The 19,384-nt window shown below is 39.6% G+C and overlaps 1 protein-coding gene across 12 annotated transcripts in view; it reads left to right on the top strand.

Annotated features, from left to right (window-relative positions):
- ptprt (protein tyrosine phosphatase receptor type T) overlaps positions 1-19,384 on the top strand; it is a 302,555-nt gene that overhangs the window by 221,953 nt on the left and 61,218 nt on the right. For 7 of the 12 annotated variants that reach the window (XM_017429237.3, XM_017429238.3, XM_017429241.3 and 4 more), the window contains 2 exons: positions 5,847-5,876; positions 18,505-18,659. In XM_017429237.3, coding sequence (XP_017284726.1) covers positions 5,847-5,876; positions 18,505-18,659 — 185 coding nt within the window. The remainder of the gene's footprint in view (positions 1-5,846; positions 5,877-18,504; positions 18,660-19,384) is intronic. The other 5 variants (XM_017429240.3, XM_025008820.2, XM_025008821.2 and 2 more) reach the window with 2 other exon arrangements.

Raw genomic sequence — 19,384 nt, forward strand, 5'->3', positions numbered from 1 at the left:
TCAGCACATGAGTCAGGATGGATTCCACTGTAGAGCTGTAAAAATTCAGCAGCAGTTTCTTGGAGAGTTGCCTCAACTTCTTCAGGAAGTTGGGCATTGGTGGACCATGTTAACTTACTGGAGATTGTGACACCTAGGAACTGGAGTTTTAATGCTCTTGATGCAGGTTCAAGACATCTGAAACAACTCTGTGATTAGTTAAAGAAAAACAAATGTTGCACAGAGATTTTGAACATGTTTAAAATTCCAGCAGCAGGACTGTGTCCCTCTGTGAGTTATGCAACGAAATGGAAACCTGCAAATGTTTCGACACTTTAGAGACTCCACCAGGCTGGGCACCAGCGGGGGCAGCCCAGTCAGATACTGGTTTTAGTAATCCCTAATCTAAACAATTTGGTATTTCTCTAATCTGTAGCTTCTGTAAGACGTTGAATCACCACATGGTGATGACACAAAGAGGCCGTTAGTAAATCCTGTCAGCCAGGAACCAAACTCTCGTGGACCTTTTGAAAACGGTGCAAAAGACCAACTCTTACAAAGACAAGTGGTGTGAAGTGTGTGTGTGACTGACACACACAGTTCATCAGAGGTTTTCAGGACACAAATGCACAATCTGACACACATTAGAAAGTCTTGAGTGCTTTCATACTGAATTTGTTCTTGTTCATAGATAAATTGGTGGTGTTAACACCGACACACACTCACACACAGCCGAGCGGGGCTTGACCCCCATTCTGTCGATGTGACACATGGTTGAATAATGTACTCTGCAGCTTGCTGAGATAAATGCTTGATGCTCCACTTACAGCTCTATTAAAATGGCTGATGGATGACCGTTTACACTCCCACAAAGATCCACAAACTTTCACACGGTGCATGATCACACATGCAAACTGGTACACGAGCAAGAAAACTTGAACTGCTATTCAAAAATGTGACCTTATTTTTCAGAGTAGCCTTTCACTGCATTGAGTTAAAGAAAAATAATTGGTTCAGTTCAATTTGTTGTCCCAAATGTTGTTGTATTCAGCTCCCCTCTATAGCAGAACAATAAATCTGTTATTCTACATTAGTTTTGTGCTTTTTTTTTTTTTTTTTACCAAATTGCTTTTTGACTAGTGTTGTTTGGTCCCCTAATGATTCTGAAAGAATTCTGGGGTTTAGATTACCAGGTTACCTTTTATCTGAGATGCAATTTAATGCTGCAGTCAACAAATTGTAGTGAAGTCATAATAAATGAGTAAAACACTCAGGTTTACATCGTGGTACCTTCCTACAGGGCTGAGTCAAGCTGTGAATTGTTTTATTTTGCTTTAAAATGCAAATCACAATGAAACAAAAGGAATACAAGCTGTGTTTTGGATTTAAAGTAATTTCTTCGGCTGCTTGTTGCTTTGTGCCGTGCCTCTCTCTGCTCATCGAATCAGGCATTAATCCCTGAGTTCATAGGAGACATACAGTTCATCCACTCATCGTGGGCATTTTAATGAATGTGAACTGTTCTTTTTCCAAGCCGGAATAATTATACAACTTGCAACTTTAATGATTTTTAAATGCAAGTTAAAAATTTATTGTAGACTTTCTCTAATTTACAAAATCAGACATACAGGCTGAAATATATCCTCTTATTTTTGGTTAATTGTTTGAGGCTGTTTGTCTCCAGCAGGTCTCTGGTTGATCTTAGAGCACTCTCCTCCTCGGCAGAATTGGTAGAGTTAATTTAAATTGGCTGGTTTTCTGGCACAGACCGGACTTTTAATCATAATCCACAGGTTTTGAATCAGGTTGAGGTTGGGTCTTTGGGAAGGCCAATCAGAAGCTTAATGTTAGCCTGATTCATCCAATCAGAAACTAGTTCTGATGTGTTTGGAGTCATGGTCCCGTCAAACCCAACTGGGTCCAAGTTTCAACTCTCTTGCTGTTTCAGTTCCACAGTATGATGCTACCACCACCGTGCCTGGCAGTTGGTTCAGTGCCTCACCTCGACTTCCCCAAACAGCCTTCTTGTTGTTGTGTCCAAACAGCTCCATCTTTGTCAAACCTTTCTTCAGAAGACATTTGTCTTGTCCATATGGGACAGCTGCAGGTTTCAGATCAGCTTAAAAGTGTTGGAATTTGGAGGCGGAGCTTCTTATTTGGTCTTTTCAGTTCATGTTGGTGTAAAACTGGCTTCATTGGTGGACAGGGACACTGGTGTTCCTGCAGATTCCAGTCCATGGCAGGCTTGAGGCTGGATGTAAACTTACAGTTCTCCTTCTTTGATCTTTACTAAGTTCCTTTAAATTGGTCCAATCAGTAAATCAGTAAATCAAGCCCGTGATAAGGTGAAGGAAATTTTCTTGTTCTTGTAAGTGTTCTTGTAGTTTTAAAAGTTCTACATTTCTTTGAAACAGATTAGCAGCACCAGTTTTATTTTATTTTTGTTTTTTACTTTTTACAGTTTTCCTCCCCACATTTTAAATTTAAAAGATGTTTGCACAAACATCATTATTCAGCCTGACATTTATTAAATCCATATACATTTATCAGTGTTTCTGTTGTTTATTCATTAGTCTGTTGACATTTCTCTTATATACAAGGCTGTTTAGTGGAATTATAACATGCTGCTAATTACCTGGTTTCTAGAGATAAATATTAGTCACTTAGCAGTTTTACTTCAAGCTTTTATACATATTTATGTGGTCACTTGTTCTTTATTTTCACACAGTTTAACTTTGGGCTGCTAACAAAGACGTGGTAAAAATGAGCTCCAGTCCTAATGTGTCTTGGTGCACACTTTGTGTTAGACACACCATTTTTAATTATTACGACTAACAAAGACAAAGCACATTTCACATGTTCAGGTTTGCACATGACTTCATATCCAGACCAGGAGCTCAGAGTGAAATAGTTTTTACCTGACCTGTATTTCAGAATTTTATTTCTTGACACATTCTTGGAATATCTATGAAACTCTACTGTTCTTATCGCAAGTGAAGCGTCTGAGACTTCAAGTGATGTGTGTGTATTTCCTCAGCTGATAGTATTCATAGAAGCCCGTGATAAACTGCAGCTGTCATATCAAGGTGGAAATGTGTGTTTGCTGCAGAAGTCTGAGATAAACTCCAGCTTCTGTATCAGACTGGGAAAGTTTTCAGAGCCCGAGTTAAAGTTTACTTGTTGTCATCATCTAAACAGAATAACAAACATCCTGCATGAGCCCCAAATGATCTACATGAAGTCTCATCTGGACCCAGATCAGTTATTTGCAGTAATTCTGTTGTATCAGCAGTCCGTCCTCCCCCTCGTCTCTCTCTGCAGAGAGAAGTCGAACCGTGGAGCTTTAATTGGCTGAGAGAACATCACCTGAGTGACACCTGAGTGAGAGAAAACCAGAAGTTTAAAACCTGTTCAGGTGCTGGTGATTATTAAAGTCCCCAAAGTCAAATGTTTCTACAAAACTCAAAGCATTTAATCTGGACTGAGAGCAGCCAGTCCTGTTAGTCTGACTGTCCACCAGCTCACCTGGATTACCTGTTTATTGTTCATTTCTCTCTTCTCTAGTCAACAGAAAACCTTCGAGTCCGTAACATAAAATGAATTGATGCCTGATATTTACCTTTTAGTAAAATAAAATTAGCATTTAAAAATAAAATACTTTTCTACAGGTGTGTCAAAATAGTTTGTTTTTACAAAAACAAAGTTTTGTTTCCTCTTTGCTCTCATTTCACATGTAAATAAATATAAAGCCTTTGCAGTTCTACATCTATACAAATTTATTTTTTGATATATAAGTTTAATTTTTTCTGCTTCTCTGCTTGAGAAACATTTAATTCAGTGGACCTCGCTGAGCTTTAACTGACGACCACTTTCCAGTTTGTGTGGAAAACACTTTAAATGAAAGCAGAGATATGGGAGCTGTTTATTGTTTAAATTAATCAGATGAAATGTTTATTTTTTATCTAACTTATAAAGTAGTAAATTCTCACCTGACAACTTTAGTTGAAACCTAAACCTGCAGCTGGTTCTGAGCTGCAATCAAATGAAGATGGACCAAAGCTGCTTGTGTAAATATATTTTACATACATTGTGTGTTTCGTCTCATGCTCAACCAGTTTTTTTACGTTGCGTTAATATTTATGAGCAGTTTAAGCTGCTGTGGCTTTTACAGCTCGGCTCTCAGTCCTCTGCACTTTATTAATATCATAAGGACAATGTCAGCAGAGACCCTAAAAAGGGTTATGGTTACGACCGTGTGTGTGTGTGTGTGTGCATGGAGGGGAGAAGAGTGTGTGAGCAGTGTGTGTGAAAATCCATTAAACTGTGGGGGTGTGTGAGTGTGTTCAAGATTTGCATGTGTCAGCCTTTTTCTCACCTTTTAACTTATTTTTTTTATTCAGTGTTTTACAGTTTGAACTTTAAAAATCTCTACAGATAAAAAAAAAACAGATGGATGCAATCTGCCTCTTAAAACAGGAACACAAATATTGATCCTGTTCAAACCTGCTCGGGGTGTGCGTGTGTGTGCCTGTGTGTGTGTGTGTGTGTGTGAGCGTGCATGTGTGTGTCCTTAGTTATTAAGAGATTCCAATCTTTGGAATCTCACCAGCTGAAGGGTACGTGCCAGGGGGAGAAGTTGCCAACAGGCGATTAAAAAGATGCTGCAGGGGAGCCTAGTATCTCTGTCCTACACACACACACACACACACACACACACAGGTGAATTAGACACTGGTCAAGTGGAGTGCAGACATGTAGATCTGACACTTAATAAAAGAGTGAAAATGACTGAACTTTACAAACACTTTGCCTCACTTTGAATTTTTATTTTATTTTATAATCAAATCAAAAGAAAACCAGCAATGAAACAAACTGATAATTCATCCCGTTTTTCCATTTGTGCCCCTTTCATCTCCCTCTTTACTTCACTCCTCATCCCATAATTTCTCTGCTGACAACCCTCTTGGTGATGGAGGCAACAGTTGTGCTTTTATTTTGTTAATTTGTCTTCATTATCTTCAAACATGAATTAGGCATCCATGTACTGTAGAAGATCGTACAGTCGGCGGATATAAAGATGAATTAATGTGAAGAACATGCAGCTCTGAGCTCTGAGCTCTCAGAACATGTTGGTAACAGTAGATGGATTTTAAAATTAATCTTTAAACAAAACTTAAATAATTTCATAATCGCTCAAAATCCCAAACTATTTTTTCTAGGAAACTAAAAGTTGTGCAACTTATATCTTTGTTACTGCTCAATGGATGAGTTAAATAGCTTTTATTATTCTATTGCAATGATTTATTTTCATATTTTAAGTCATCTGACTTCAGCCGTTTGTCTGAGAGCCAAACATTTATGTGAAGCAGAAGTGATGGATAAATAAAATTTAATGAACAGAAGAGAAAAAAAGTGTAATCATTTGGTTCAGTTTTCACTTCACAACTCATAAAGCTTCTTATTACCCCTCAGTCATTATATTCCAACCACTAATGCTCCATGCACAAGGTTGGTAAATATTACCAGAGATTTGATGGTGAATATCTAATACCATGTTTAATAAGCCTCAAAATTGCTTTTCTAATCATATCTGGACGACGTTAAAGAAAAGGCAGCTGGATTTAAGCTGTAACTGACCAAACCTGCTCAGCATCTGTAAAAAGGAAAAAAAAAACGAGGACACGCAGAGGAGCAGCTTGTTCAGGTGGATGAAGATTTGAAATATTGGAAAGAAAATTATTTACAATGTGCCGAATTCGAAGTATTTTCTTATTTTCCCACTCAAACCATGAACTAATCCAGTGTGTTTGTCCTTCTTCTGGGTTTTGCTCTGTTGTCATCATCGGCCTCACCTCACCATGCTTCAGAAGACATGCTTATTCCTACTCTTATTACCTGTAAGTAGAGATTCCACATTAGGATCTGTCTCAGACCATTACTTGTTCTTTATGGCTTCTTCCTGATTTCTGTTGAAATATTTGTCCTGTTTACTTTCATCATATTCATCTCTGTGGTGAATCATTGTTTAAAACACAGGATTGCCTCTAATGAACAAATGATTTGATGGTTTTAAAATTAATTCCTGAAGTTTTTTTTCTGCCAAAACTGTGAATAATAGTTGAAATTATTTAGAATTTGCATGACCAAAGTATATTCCCAGCATACACTCGTAATTTGGTGCCAAAGGGGATGTTTTACTAAAACTTCATCTGCATTGTTTGCACGCCCCATTCCTTAAAGACTCTCACCCTAAAAGGTCAATGTAATTCACCGTTATCTTCTCCACCAAGTGGCCATTTCCTGCCTATTAACCACTTCTAATGAAGAGCTATTATAGCTGTCTTAAGCCATGCAAACACACACACACACACACACACACCGGCATACCTGTGCAGACGTTTGCACTCTGTTGCCCTGAGCTCATCTACAAATCCCTGCAGGGAATTTCTAAACCTCCCTGCTCCTCTTGCTGTCTTCAAAGCATCTGAAAATTTCCTCCAAACTGAGCGGAACAATCATCTCCTGTCCAAATGTCCTCCTAAACCCCCCCTCCCCCCCTCAGGCTGTCTGACCCCAGCAGAAATAACTTCTTTACAGTGAGAACCTGATGTTCTCACAGTGATGGGGGAAAAGAATGTATCCCTGTTTCAGCTCCAGGGTTTAAACAAAAATATAACGATGATCAGTTTATAACTTCCACTTAACCCTAACATACTGTGGAAGGAAGCCGGAGCACCCAGAGGACACCCACGCGTGCACAAGACCCCATCCGGGACTTGAACCTGTGACTTTCTTGCTGTGAGGCCCCAGTTATAGCCCCCTGTACCACCGTGTGCTGCCCTGTGCTTGTAACCAAACAATAAATAAGGTTTTACCATCTGCTGCAGCTGCACAGAAACAAACAGGCTCTTTCATAAACATAATGAAAGAATGTTGGTGGTTAAATCTGTGCAGGACTCAAACATGTGTGCAGCGTGGATCCCTCCCTCTCTCCCTCCCTTGGTGGGTTGGAGATCCACAGATGAAAGTTTGTTTGGGCTTCGCCTGCAGCCTCCTCCGGAGCTGCTGCTGTCATCCTGAGCTGACTGACTGACTGCAGCGCCGACAGGGGATGGCTTCGGGATATTTGAGCTCTCCAGCTGCCGGCTGACTGGCTGAGGCCATCCCAGGCATAATACAGGAGTTTCTGTCAATCCCTGACAAGTGAAACAAATGCTCTTCTCCTTGTCTTATCAGACACCTCGAGGTTGCCCCCTGGATTTGCAGAGCTTCAGCTAAAATAAATGCAGTTCCCTGAGCAAGCATCACTTTCTTAGAAAGAGCAATGATGGTGACCTGCAGGATAAATTGTTCTTCTTTCAGATGTCTCTTTCTGAAGGAGAAAAGACGAAATGTGCCAGTTTATCCTCCTATCTGAATCACCTTTCCGAAGTTCTCAGAGGAGACGGTCTGCCTTGTATCTGATATTTAGATGTAGCTTCATTCAGACTAGCAGTTAGCTTCCTTTAATTAGTATGTGAAATATTGTAGTAGCTGGTAGGACATGAAGAGGAGGAAAAGTAGAGCTGATGGTTTTTTTCCAACTGTTCGTTCTGCATACAATAAACACAAAAACTAAATCTGCTTTTTACAAACAAAACTTTGGTACTGAAGGAATGCATGCCACCCATTTCTTGGCTCTTGGAGTGTGTTGAGATCACTCGCAGCTACTACCACACCAAATATTATAGCCATTTTATGTTTGCTAAGGTCGATTGGTTGTGGTGGCCATCTTGAATCGGGTTGACTCTAAATTGCAATCAGTTGTAAATGTACCTCCAGTGATTACTTTCTGAAAGTTACATTAAAACTTGTCTAATAGTTTGAGATGTTTTGATAACAAACAGACAAATAAACAGACGCAGGCATTTACATGATTGCCCGCCTTTCATGGCAGCAGGTAATAATGAGGTATTTTAAATAAAAACTCAACATTTGAGAAATTAACCTTCAGCTAATATATCAAAGCTGATTTTTTCCTCTTATAAAGAGTTCTGCTGCTTTGCTTCTTCCCATCCTGCATCTCCTGGGAATCCATCCCTTCTTAAAACCGTCAGGGGAAGCTCTCAGCTCTCCCTGACGGTTTTCATCGTCCCCTCCCACTCATCTCTCATTATCGACATATCAAACAGTCTGCAATTAACGTCTCCGTTGGGGGGGCACAAAGTTATTGGCGGCCGGCGCTCAGTGGGGTAACCTGAGTAGTTAATGAACTGCTGCCGTGATATTCATTAAAGAGGGATTATGTCGCACTCATTGGCAATTACAATACGCAAGGAATTTGTCATTTAAACGAGGCCATTATTGGGATGAATGTGTGACGGGTGGAGGAGTGGGAAGGATAATGAGAAGGCCTTTTTCAGCCTCTGCCTGTTGCTTTCACCACTTCTCCTTTGTGTGGTCATTCTTCATGTCAGATCCTTCAGTGTCTCTGTTTCCACTTTTATTCTCTTTGCAGACTCCCTTTTCGCTTCAATTTTCATCCTCTTTCCATCTTTCCAGTCTCCTGGCCACTTCCTATAGCCAGGAATAGGCCGCTCTAAGTAGTGCCCCGGCCCAATCACACGGGAGGTTCTGAGGCTCTGTCGCCTGTAAATTGGTTCAGAGTGGAACGAGGTTAAACCTCAGTTTGATGGAAAGAAATTATTTTGGGAGAAAGTTTGTCGAGCTGCTCACCCTCTTCTCTTCCTAACATCCTATTGTTGTTTTATCTCATTTACATGTTTATCTTGAAGTTTTGGATTCTCTTTTAAGATTTTTGGCTTTGTTGTTTTTCTCTTTGGTGCATCACTTTGGGACTCAAAGTTGCACACAGACTTGTGTGCTCGCTGCTTTAATTTCTGTGCATTTTTTCTCTCTCTCTCTCACACACACACACACATTATTGCCAGTATTCTGTGGACTCATGGATTGATAGGGATGAGGGAGATATTTCCTCCACAGCTGACCTCTCGCTTATTGCTTCCTGACCTTCAGAAGGATCAACAATGTAATGGCCCAAACACACACACCACACACACATCTATTTATACAAGCAGATGCACATCATGAACACACAAAGATCACTGATCAAAAAGTGCACTGCAAGCACAAAGTCTTATATCCGGTCCTAATACACAGACATGAGCACACACACAAAAAATGAGCATCCATCCGGTTTTTATGTGATCTGTCCAGATGGGATGATTCTGCAGCACATGATGAGCTCATGACTTCAGTGTTTATGTCGTGAAAACTAAAGATATCAGTCGACGGGAAGAGAGCTGCTGGTTTATGATGCTTCCGATCAGAGTGGGAGGATAATCTCTGACCACTTTTGTTTGTTGCGTAAGATTTGAGATTCATCTTAAAACAGTGCCTCTGTAGGTTTAGACCTCATTGTTTTACTAAGGTTTGTAGATTAATAGATGTTTTTTTCTGAATGGCAGCAGTTTAGAGTTTTCTTTGATTACATATTAATAAATCACAGCAGAATTCAAAATGGCTTTTTTTGAAGAGTGGTTTTGTGAAGTATTTGTCTACGGTACAAAGCAGTCAGAGCACTCCTTTTTTGATAATCAAGCAGAATTTCTCACAGAAAATAAAAGCAATTGAAGCTCAGAACAAAAGAAACACTACTTTAGAAATGTGTGCCACTTTGATTGTTTGATCTTGGAGAATGTATCTCTTCTACATTAGACTGTTGCTCTGACCAGGACCATGTAGTTAAACTCTACCGTGTTACAAGACTCACCTTCAGGAGAAAGTAAATAACCATTTGGCATTAAAGATATAATGTAATCTAACGTTTACTAATTAGAGCCCTCTTCAGACTGGATAATGGCCCAGTTTGTACATGGATGGTCTCTGCAGGTTCTTCAGATTCAAAGCAGCTCCCCATTACACGTGATAGGTCCGCAACGGTTGAGATCATGCAGAAAACTTCTGCAGTGAGGTTGTTGGAGTTTATCTTGGTGATGGCAACCTACTGGGTTTTTTGTTGGAACGTGACAGCAGCATGTGGCCCGTTCTCACTGACATGGTTTGAGAATTTGTATCAGGACTGGCCTCATGCCAGCCATGGTCTAGGTGACAATCTAACACGAATGTTATCCATGTGGGAGCAGTGTCATGTGATCTTCCAAGAGGGTTCTGCCAGGGCGAGGGCTGCAGCATGGTGTGATTTCGGCTGTGCTTGGGAAAGTGCTGCTGGCATAAAGAGTGTGGTGATGGTGCAGGAGACCATCTCAGTGACAGAAAATAACAGGGGGAAAAGCCATTTGGGTTGTAGTAAGGGCATAGCAGCAGCCACTGAGGTCCTTCAACACCTGCAGTGCTGAGGATCTCCGAGTCTGAGGGGGAAAGTCTTACCTTGTTTGCTTCTGTGTGCTGAGCTGCAGGCTGAAGGTTGCAGATCCCAACAGAATTAACAAACTTATTCGCAGGGCTCAGTGATGTTGTGGGGGTGGAGATGGACTCACTGAATGTGGTGGTGGAAAAGAGGATGTTGTGAAATCTTAAGATCATCTTAAACAACACCTCCCACCTGCTGTGTGAGATCCTGGACAGATGCAGGAGCTCCTTCAGCCAGAGACACAGGAAGTCATTCATGGCCTCCCTCAACATATCAGACACTCTGCTGTGCAATGTCACAACCTGAAATAATTCTCATTTAATTTCTTTAACTTCTTCATGTCTGTTTCACTTGGTAATTTGTACGTTTTTATTGTTTCACATTTTCTACTTGCCTTTTATTGTATTTCATGGTGAATCTTGTTTTTTGTATTCTTGGAGTGGCTGCAACAAAGTTGAATTTCTCTGTGGGAATTTATAAAGTATTTCTATTCTATGATTGCTTTCAAACTGAAGGACGTTTGCAAAATTTACTGTAGAGCCATTTGTCACCCATTGTAATGCATCCAGCCTAAAAATAATGTTTGCTATGGAGCTTTAATCATGATACCCAATCATTTTCACTCTAATTCATACCTTCATGGATGTGACCAAAACATTTCTCTTGTGAACTTGGCTAACAAGGACCCTAATGACCTTCAGGAGGGAGTGGAGGGGGATTAATATGTGTGGGATTTCAGCTCAGAAAACTGCACTTTGTCTTCTCGAATGAGAAGCAAACATCTTCAGCTAACAGAAAAGAAGTCCAGTTGCTCTGTTTTTTTGGATTTATTCTCAAATACTTCACCCAGTCCCACATAAAAAACAAACAAATAAGAGATTTTTCATCTTTCCCAGATTCCTTTTTGTTCAGTGCAAAGTTATTACCAAACAGAGATGACAATCTTCAGATGTGTTTTGAAACAACAGGAAACTTCCAAAGAAAACAGTGAATTTGCCCTACATTTGCCTTTTTGAACTGGCGCTGAGAAGATGGATCATTTCTCCAGAAACACGAGTAAACAGGCAGCATCGTGATAAGTCACCGAGCAGCACACCCACTCACCGCCCCGTGTGGACTCTCTGAATGTCCAGCACAGGCTCACGCAGCCGTCAAGGACTTCCACTGTTCACTCAAGGAGACACACACACACACACACACACACACAGCAGCCCACTGGTTGCCATTTGTGACTCGATGTCATGCACTTAAAGTGAGCGGAGAAATGTGTCGGTGTGTTCTGGAGGAGGTTTTTTTTTTACTTTAACATAAGAAGAAGTAGATAAATTTTATGACTCAACAGAAGCTAAATTTACTATTTAAAATGGTTCCTTCTGTACCAGGCATACTCTTTGTTTATTTGAACCAAGTTAATTAATTTATTTGAATCAGACTTTATTATTCTTGTCAGGGAGTAAATAATAATACCAAGAAAATGCTAACGGGAATTGGGATTTGAAAAAATGTGGATTGTAATCGTCAATAATGATCTCTCTTACCAGTTAATATTATGATCTTGTCAATTTTCAGCAATTTGTGTGTGTTTAAAACAATGCAACTGGATTTTCTTTTCTTGTTCCTGGCATTTCACTTCTCATCATAAAAGCTTTTCTAACGACCGATAGAAAATTTCAGGGTTATACGTTGTAATTTGGACAATCTTACTTAGAGATCCGTAGAAGTCATAAATCAGCCTGTCCATCATGTGGGTCCTTTTAGTTGCTGTGACTAATGAGAAGTTTTAACAACCTGACCAACATGTGACGCGTTTCAGTCACGTGTTTGAGGTCTAAATGGTTGTGGGACCACCAGGGGAGAAGAGCCGAGGCTGCATTGTTGCTGTTTGGTTGATATCTTTAACACAATAGGTGCTTTTGGTCCAAACAGTTCCAAGGAATCTGAATCTGAAGGTTATAAAGACTGTTAGTTCCACCTGTGGTGTGGTGATAATGACCACACGTCACAGCAGACAATACTAACACTTAAATAGCTTGTACTTTAGCAAGGCAAGTGCAGTTTAACAGTGTTCAGTTTGTTCGGTCATTCAGGTAACGTTTATGTTTGGACCTAAAGGCTTATTTAACGGTAGACTGTTGCATGTAAAAGATGAAGGAAATCACAGGTGTGTTCACAAGGGCTGCATTCCACCTCTGCAGCTGTGCATGCTGGATATGTTTACATGCTTCTAAATTAAATGCACCCCTCATTAATAGACATGCTTTTCTACTCTTAAGTCAAAATGTGTTCCATGAAATAAGCGTACCACTTCTTACATCACCCTGGAGTCCCTATTCAGCCAAAACAAGCACATACAGGAGCTAAAGGAAACCCAGTGAACTACCCTAAAGGGTTTTGGGGACTCTGAAGTGATCCACTGAGATCTGAAAGCACCTTAAAATTCAACAGTATGGTTGTTAAACAGACCTATCCCTTCCTAAAACAACAACAACAACAACACCTTTAGATTATTCCCACATGAACCAATCAAACCTGCAAGGGCAAGTGAAGCTACATGCTTTCACAAGGTATGGCATCCTGGAATCAAAGGAGGCTTGGTGTTTAACTCTGCATATAGAATTAAAAAATATATTCATCTGTTATGCCCCCTCACACCACTGCTTGTTGTTTTACAGAACTTTGTTGTTAACAATCATAATACGTACATCAAAGTTTGTGTGCGTAAATTCATAATTATTCATTTACTGATTGTTTTAAATCTTTTAATCTGCAGCTTGCACACATCCTACATCAGTAAATTGTACCATTGTGTTGTGATACTAGCTCTCTTACACACAGACAGTTTCAGCTCTGTGACTACCTCTCCTTGTTTAGAGGCAGGTAAGCGTTGGTTTAAGTGTTGCATGCATGTATTGATGCACTTGGACAGATGATCAGTGGTAGTACCTGGTGGCAGACGGGGTTTCAGGTCTGACAACATCAGACTCCTCGCCCAGGCGACCTGAGTGGGAGAGATCGATTCCCAGCCTGTATCCAAGAAGCATTAACCCACTGCTTCTCTCTTATGATCCACAACCATCTCGAGACCTTTTCTGCAACTTCTGAGGCTCTATTGATAGCTTTTCTTTTAACGTGCTGCCATTATGCCCAGGAGGCTAGAGGCCATGCAGAGTGTACTTCCTGTACTCTGCAGTGGGCATACATCATACATGTGGTGATCTTTCACCATCTTAGAGTATTTTCTCCTCTTTCTCTTCTTGGCCTCTTCCATCCTCTCCTCCCAGGGCACTGTTAACTCCAGGGCAACCCTTTGCTTGGATCTTTCTGAGAACAGAAAGAATTTAATATGTCTGTCATGATTGAGGGTAAAAATAGTTTAAAGTTCATTTTCCTTCTTTTTTTTTTTTTTTTTTTTACAATCGCAAGATCTTCTCTTTCAGTTCAAGTCCAGTTCATGTTTGCAACATTAATTTGCCACAAAGACCTTTTCCAAACAAATCTAAGAGATTCAGTTTGAGTTCAGTAATAAACTGTCCAGTCTGTCCTTGAGGGGACATTGTCCTCATCAGCGTCCAGTTCTGGACAGTCCAATTCATTTTATTAGAATTCACTTTAATTAAATGCAGTCAGATTAAATGTATGAGTAATTATTTAAATGCCAGCATGGATCCTCTTCAACTTGTTGGGAGTTTGGTGTTTTAGTCGTTAAACTTTGGAAAACTGAGCAAATCTCTTGTCACCATAGTTTTAAAAAAACGGCCATCAGAAATCACTTGAGCAGCGTGGCAAAATCTTTTAAAAGATATGCTTTATACTGGTAAAAACAAAACAAACAAGCCCTTTAGATAATTTCAAGATGATACAAAGAAAAGCTCAATATGACGGGAGCTGCTGCAACAGGCTGCATGTGAACAAACACAGCTTGTACGCTCAGTGAGACACTTGGGTCGCTCTGTTCTGACAACTTGTGGGCAGTGCAGCGTTCTCACATCACCGTGCAAAGTGTTGCTGATTATGTCCAAATGATAGAGGAGGACTCTTCACAAATATTCACAAAATTCCAGACTCTCGTGGGGTCTGAAGAGAGCTACAAAATAATAGTTTTTATATTTTGCATAATATTTATTCATGCTATTCTGCATATTCTTAAGAATAGTTGGTTTTACGTTTGTGTGTCCAGAAGTCCAAAGTGGAGTTAATTGTTTTAGATGCTGAAGTTCTTCATATAAATAACGAGTCATTTAAAATGCTTTTAGGCAGCTGATATACAGCAGCTTACAGCATTAAATGGAAAGCCAGATGAGAGTTTTAGTGAGCCATTAGATGGAAACTGATCTCACATGGTGACACGGTGTCTGATCATTTTAATGGTGCTGAGCTAAGGAATGTCTGACAGACAGCTCGTCACAGGTCTGGAGATTTGATCCTGAAGGTCCATGGTTACTAAAAGTTAATGCATCTTATTAAAAACGAGCAGATTACAGATATAAAGAATCAAATGCAGAGAAAAGATCAGAGACCATCTTCCTTGTTAAAAAGATAAAACATCTAATAAAGCCCTGCAGCGCTGCAAACACATTAAGGCACATTACCGCAGTGATCATAAAGAAACCATTTATAGGTATTTTCAAAGTAAAAGAAAATTACAGTTTCTGTTGGCTTCCTCCTAATTTCTCTTCAACACACAGAAAAACAAACCGTGAAAGGGAAATTGTTTTAAAAGTTACATTATACATTTCTGATTGCAGGTGGACAATTACACAAAATTTACATTTTTTTCATTTTTAAGAGTATTACATAAATATAAAGGCTTGATTTAAAAACAAAATATGTGCAGAGTTTATCTGGAATGTCAGAACATTCTGTATGAATGTAATATTGATATTACAATCATGGTAATTTTTGTTATATTAGATGGACCACTGCCTTTATATTAAGCTGTATAATAAATCAACAAATATGTATTTTATGATTCAGTCTGCATCACAAAAACACAATTCACCAAGCAACACTGTTGGTGTTTGCAAGAGGAGAAGATAATGTAGGCTATCTGTTTTAGCTTTATTTTTAGCTCAACATGAATTTGTTTGTTTGAGAAATGTGTAAATGATTTTTTTTCAGTAACAATAAAAACATGTAGTCTGAACAATGAAGCTAAATTCCTGGCAGTGATATTTGATCAGGTTCACTCGCCCCTTATCGTCTAAAGTTTTTAAGCAAATAACAAGTTGAACAGACAAATCGGACACCTCACCAGGCTAAAAGTTGGCTAACTTTGTATTGGCGGGGTCATGGTGAGTATCTGACACTCACAGATGAGTCAGTCGATTTCACATCAGCTCTGCATGACTCAGAAACCGAGTTCAGAAGGTTTTCACTCAGCAGCTGACTTTAATAAAATCCACAACACAACTACCCTTCACACCGCCTCTCTCTGCAGTCGCCTCCTTAACGTTGGGGTTCGAATACCCCTGTGATTCGGGGGCTTTGTAGTGAAGGGGCTTTTCTTTGTATATATTTAACAAAGAGATATTCAAAGATGACAACAACCTGGATTTTACTGACCTAAAAGCAGTGGACAGTCTCAAACAGCAAATCCTAGTTGGAGTAACAATCAGGGAACTGGAAAAAAAAAACCTTTCAGAGCACAATGTCAGCCTAAAATATGATATGTTGCCCAGCATTTCTGTAACCAAACCACTGTTTAAAAATAGAATGTAGTTTTATGTGCAATAAATGGGCTCCTAAATGCTCCCTTGTCAACTTTATTACGTCGTTGTTTTCCTAACTCAGATAGAAAGATCTGAGCCTGGTCCTCTGCCTCAGATAAACCGGTCCTGCTTTTCAGAGATTAAACCAAAAAGTGCGTTTAAGCAGTCCTCCGTAACATTAAAAGTTTCCACGTTTATCATGTGGATGTTCTCCTCTAATTGCTGACAAAGTGTAAATACCAACAGCAACATCTATTTAACGGAGCCGTCCTGTGATTAATAACATATTCAGCCAACCGACTCAAACAAATACCTCCTAATTTAGTCGTGTTTTTTTTTAACAGTCCTCTTTTATGTTTTCTTCCCCCCAGCTCAACACAAATAATATTATTGTCCAAAATAATATAAACGTTTACATAAAACCCATAAGAATATATTTTATAATGGCTAAAGAGAAGTTTAGTGACTCATTTTCAAAGAAATTGAGCTTTTTAGCTGCTTTTAATAGACCTTTAAAACATGACAAGCCGTTTGGACTTCTCATGGCGTTGGAAGTTCATTTAAATTGTTTTGTACAATGTGAGCTTGGAGTTCATTTAAAATGAAGCACACTAATTATCACTTCCAGTATTTTCAGGGTCAAAAGCTTTTCCTGACTTCTGGGGGGGAGGGGGGTAGATCCAGGCAGGAAGAGACAAAGAAAACCTGTTTTATCTGGGAGAGCTCCGGCAAATCAACCCGACGGGGTCAGAATGTAACAGCTTCCTGTCACTTCCGCCATCTGGTCTCTGTGTTTCTGAAACTAAAGGATCGGGTGAATCTTTGAACAGTCAAGACAAACTGGGCAACAGATGGGACTTCTGACATGTGAACAATGAGGATACAAAAACACTCAGGGGATATCACATCAGCAGTCAGGAGACAACTAAATGTATCTTTAAAGATAACTGTAGATGCTTTACATTTTCCAGAAGCACCGAATGTCAGCTTCTTCCCACTGAATCATATCTTCTGCTAATTGCAGTAAAAAAGAAAAAGGACTAACCTCCCTGTATAATTTCCATCTCTGAGCCTCTACAACAATAATTATGCAGCTAAAAGTGACTCATCCTGATTAAATGTACTACATGTAGAACTGGTAAATGGCCTCATAGAAAATAAACTGCACCGTTAAACGGATTCTTGATCATTCTTTTTATCTTAATACCAACAATTTGCTTCAGTCAAAGGGGAACAATGAGCGATTTGACAAAAGATAGCTTGAAATGCAGAAGTAGAAATGAGAACCTTTACGGCTTCCATTAGAACGCAGAGGTTAAGTAGCTGCTAATTGAATGCACTTCATTAACTGATCATCAGCAAGGTTAAACACCTCTTTGAGAAGCAGACATTCTGGAGCATTCAGGTGTCTGTTATCACAACGACAAGGAGGAAAAACATTTGCAATCATCTTAGAGAAGCAATAGGCCTCTTTCATAGCAGCGGAACGACCATTTGTGTAATTATGATGGCTGCAGTTCCACTTAGATGAAGTTCTGTTCTTTTGTTTTCACAAGAATACAAACCTCATTATTGCACCTGATCTAGCCCTGCCAATTCAAGTCAAACATCTGCATTCTGGGAAGGGATAACAGTCTTTTCCAAACTATTTGGAGTCCATCATCCTACAGAGAGAAAAACATTTTCACAAGTGGAAAACATTTCAGGCAGCTGCCAATATTCCCAGGAGTTTATGGCCAACAAATTCACCCTGAAGGTCAGACTGTGCAATGCTCAGACACATGATCTCCATCTCAGCCTCTACAGGCCTCAGTTAACAGGTTGAAGGTCAAAGGACGATTAGAAAAAGACTGAAAAGTATGGTTCTTTGGGAGGATTTGCAGGAGAGATTCTCTTTTCTCTAAAGGAACACGGAACTTAGGTTTGGAAAGTTTAATCTGAAAGATACACAATCACAAATAAGACCAAAGAAGAGATTTTTACCCATAATGCACAGTGCCATGTTTGGAGAAAACCAAACACAGAAATCAACACAAACACTTTCTACCCACTGTCAAGCATGGCGGAGTATGACTGATGGTTGGGGCTGATTCTGGAGTCAGATGTGAAGCTTGGACCAAACAGGACAATGATCCCAAACCCAGCAGCTAATCTACAACAGAACGGCTCAAAAAGAGAAGAGCGCTGCAAGGACTGATAAAATGACTTTAATTCATTTAACCTTTTCCATAAATGTTTGTTACAAGTGGAGTTTGTTCATAGCTAAAATATTTTTTATTTTCCATTCTGTTATAAATTCACTCTGTGTTGCATGTTTTTGTTTTTTTTTGCACTTCTCATCTTAACTTGCTCTTTTGATGTATTATTTCTGTTCTTTACGTGTCTCTGCTTTCTGTGCTTTTTGTGTAAATTTACCCGTGTGTGTGTGTGTGTGTTCAACTGTAGGAAGTTGGCCAAAAAGCAGAAGGAAACTGCCAGCAGCTCCACTCAGCAGAGGGAGATGGGTCCGGTCACCACAGCTGATAAGAGCACCACCAAAGTGAGCACTCTGCACAAAGACGACCCTTTCTCCACCTCCAACCAGGACCTTAATGGCTTCAGTAAGTAAAAGCCTGTTTCTGTTCTGTCCTTAATAAACCAACTGTGATTTGGTTTCCTTTTAACTTGTGGATATTTACTTTTATTATGTTTTAAACGTGGTCATTAGCAAAGTTTTCTGTGCTTCATTCGCTTCCATCTTAGCGTTATCTTGTTTTTTATGACACCTCATATAGATGCAAGTTTAGCACATGTTTGCATTTTCTATCATTAGTTGTGATCTCAAAAAAGTTGGGCAGCCTGCATGTGTGAAGACAAATCCCATTTTTTAAAATTACATATGTGTGTGTGTCTGGCATAATTAGGCAGTTGCTTTCAGAAGGGCATTTTTCTCTTGAAAATGTCACGCTGGCCTTTTGGGAGAGCTTGGCTGCAGAGAGCTATGGGTTTGAGCTAATGCTGGTCATAATTGCCTGCACTCTTCCTCCGACTGTCCACACCGATGACAATAATGTTCCCGCGTTAGAAACACTAAGAGCAGACCCATCTGGACGTTAATCACCAGCGTCATAAAGCTGTGATATTTTAAACAGCTCAGACTGTGGACATTCAGGTCAAGCTTATTTTAGAGCTCTGCTCGAACAAGTTTAAAAGTTTAAACGCTGTACTTTTTGATGGGCAGGTTTGATTTTAGCAGTATTATTGTTAAGACCTTCCTTTTGTCTACTGAGAGGCAAACCTATGGAAGCTAATAGGCTAACATTAACCAAAGGGGTTTGTGGTGATG

Source organism: Kryptolebias marmoratus, linkage group LG4 (genome assembly GCF_001649575.2).
Source record: "Kryptolebias marmoratus isolate JLee-2015 linkage group LG4, ASM164957v2, whole genome shotgun sequence".
Classification (NCBI taxonomy): Eukaryota; Metazoa; Chordata; class Actinopteri; order Cyprinodontiformes; family Rivulidae; genus Kryptolebias; species Kryptolebias marmoratus.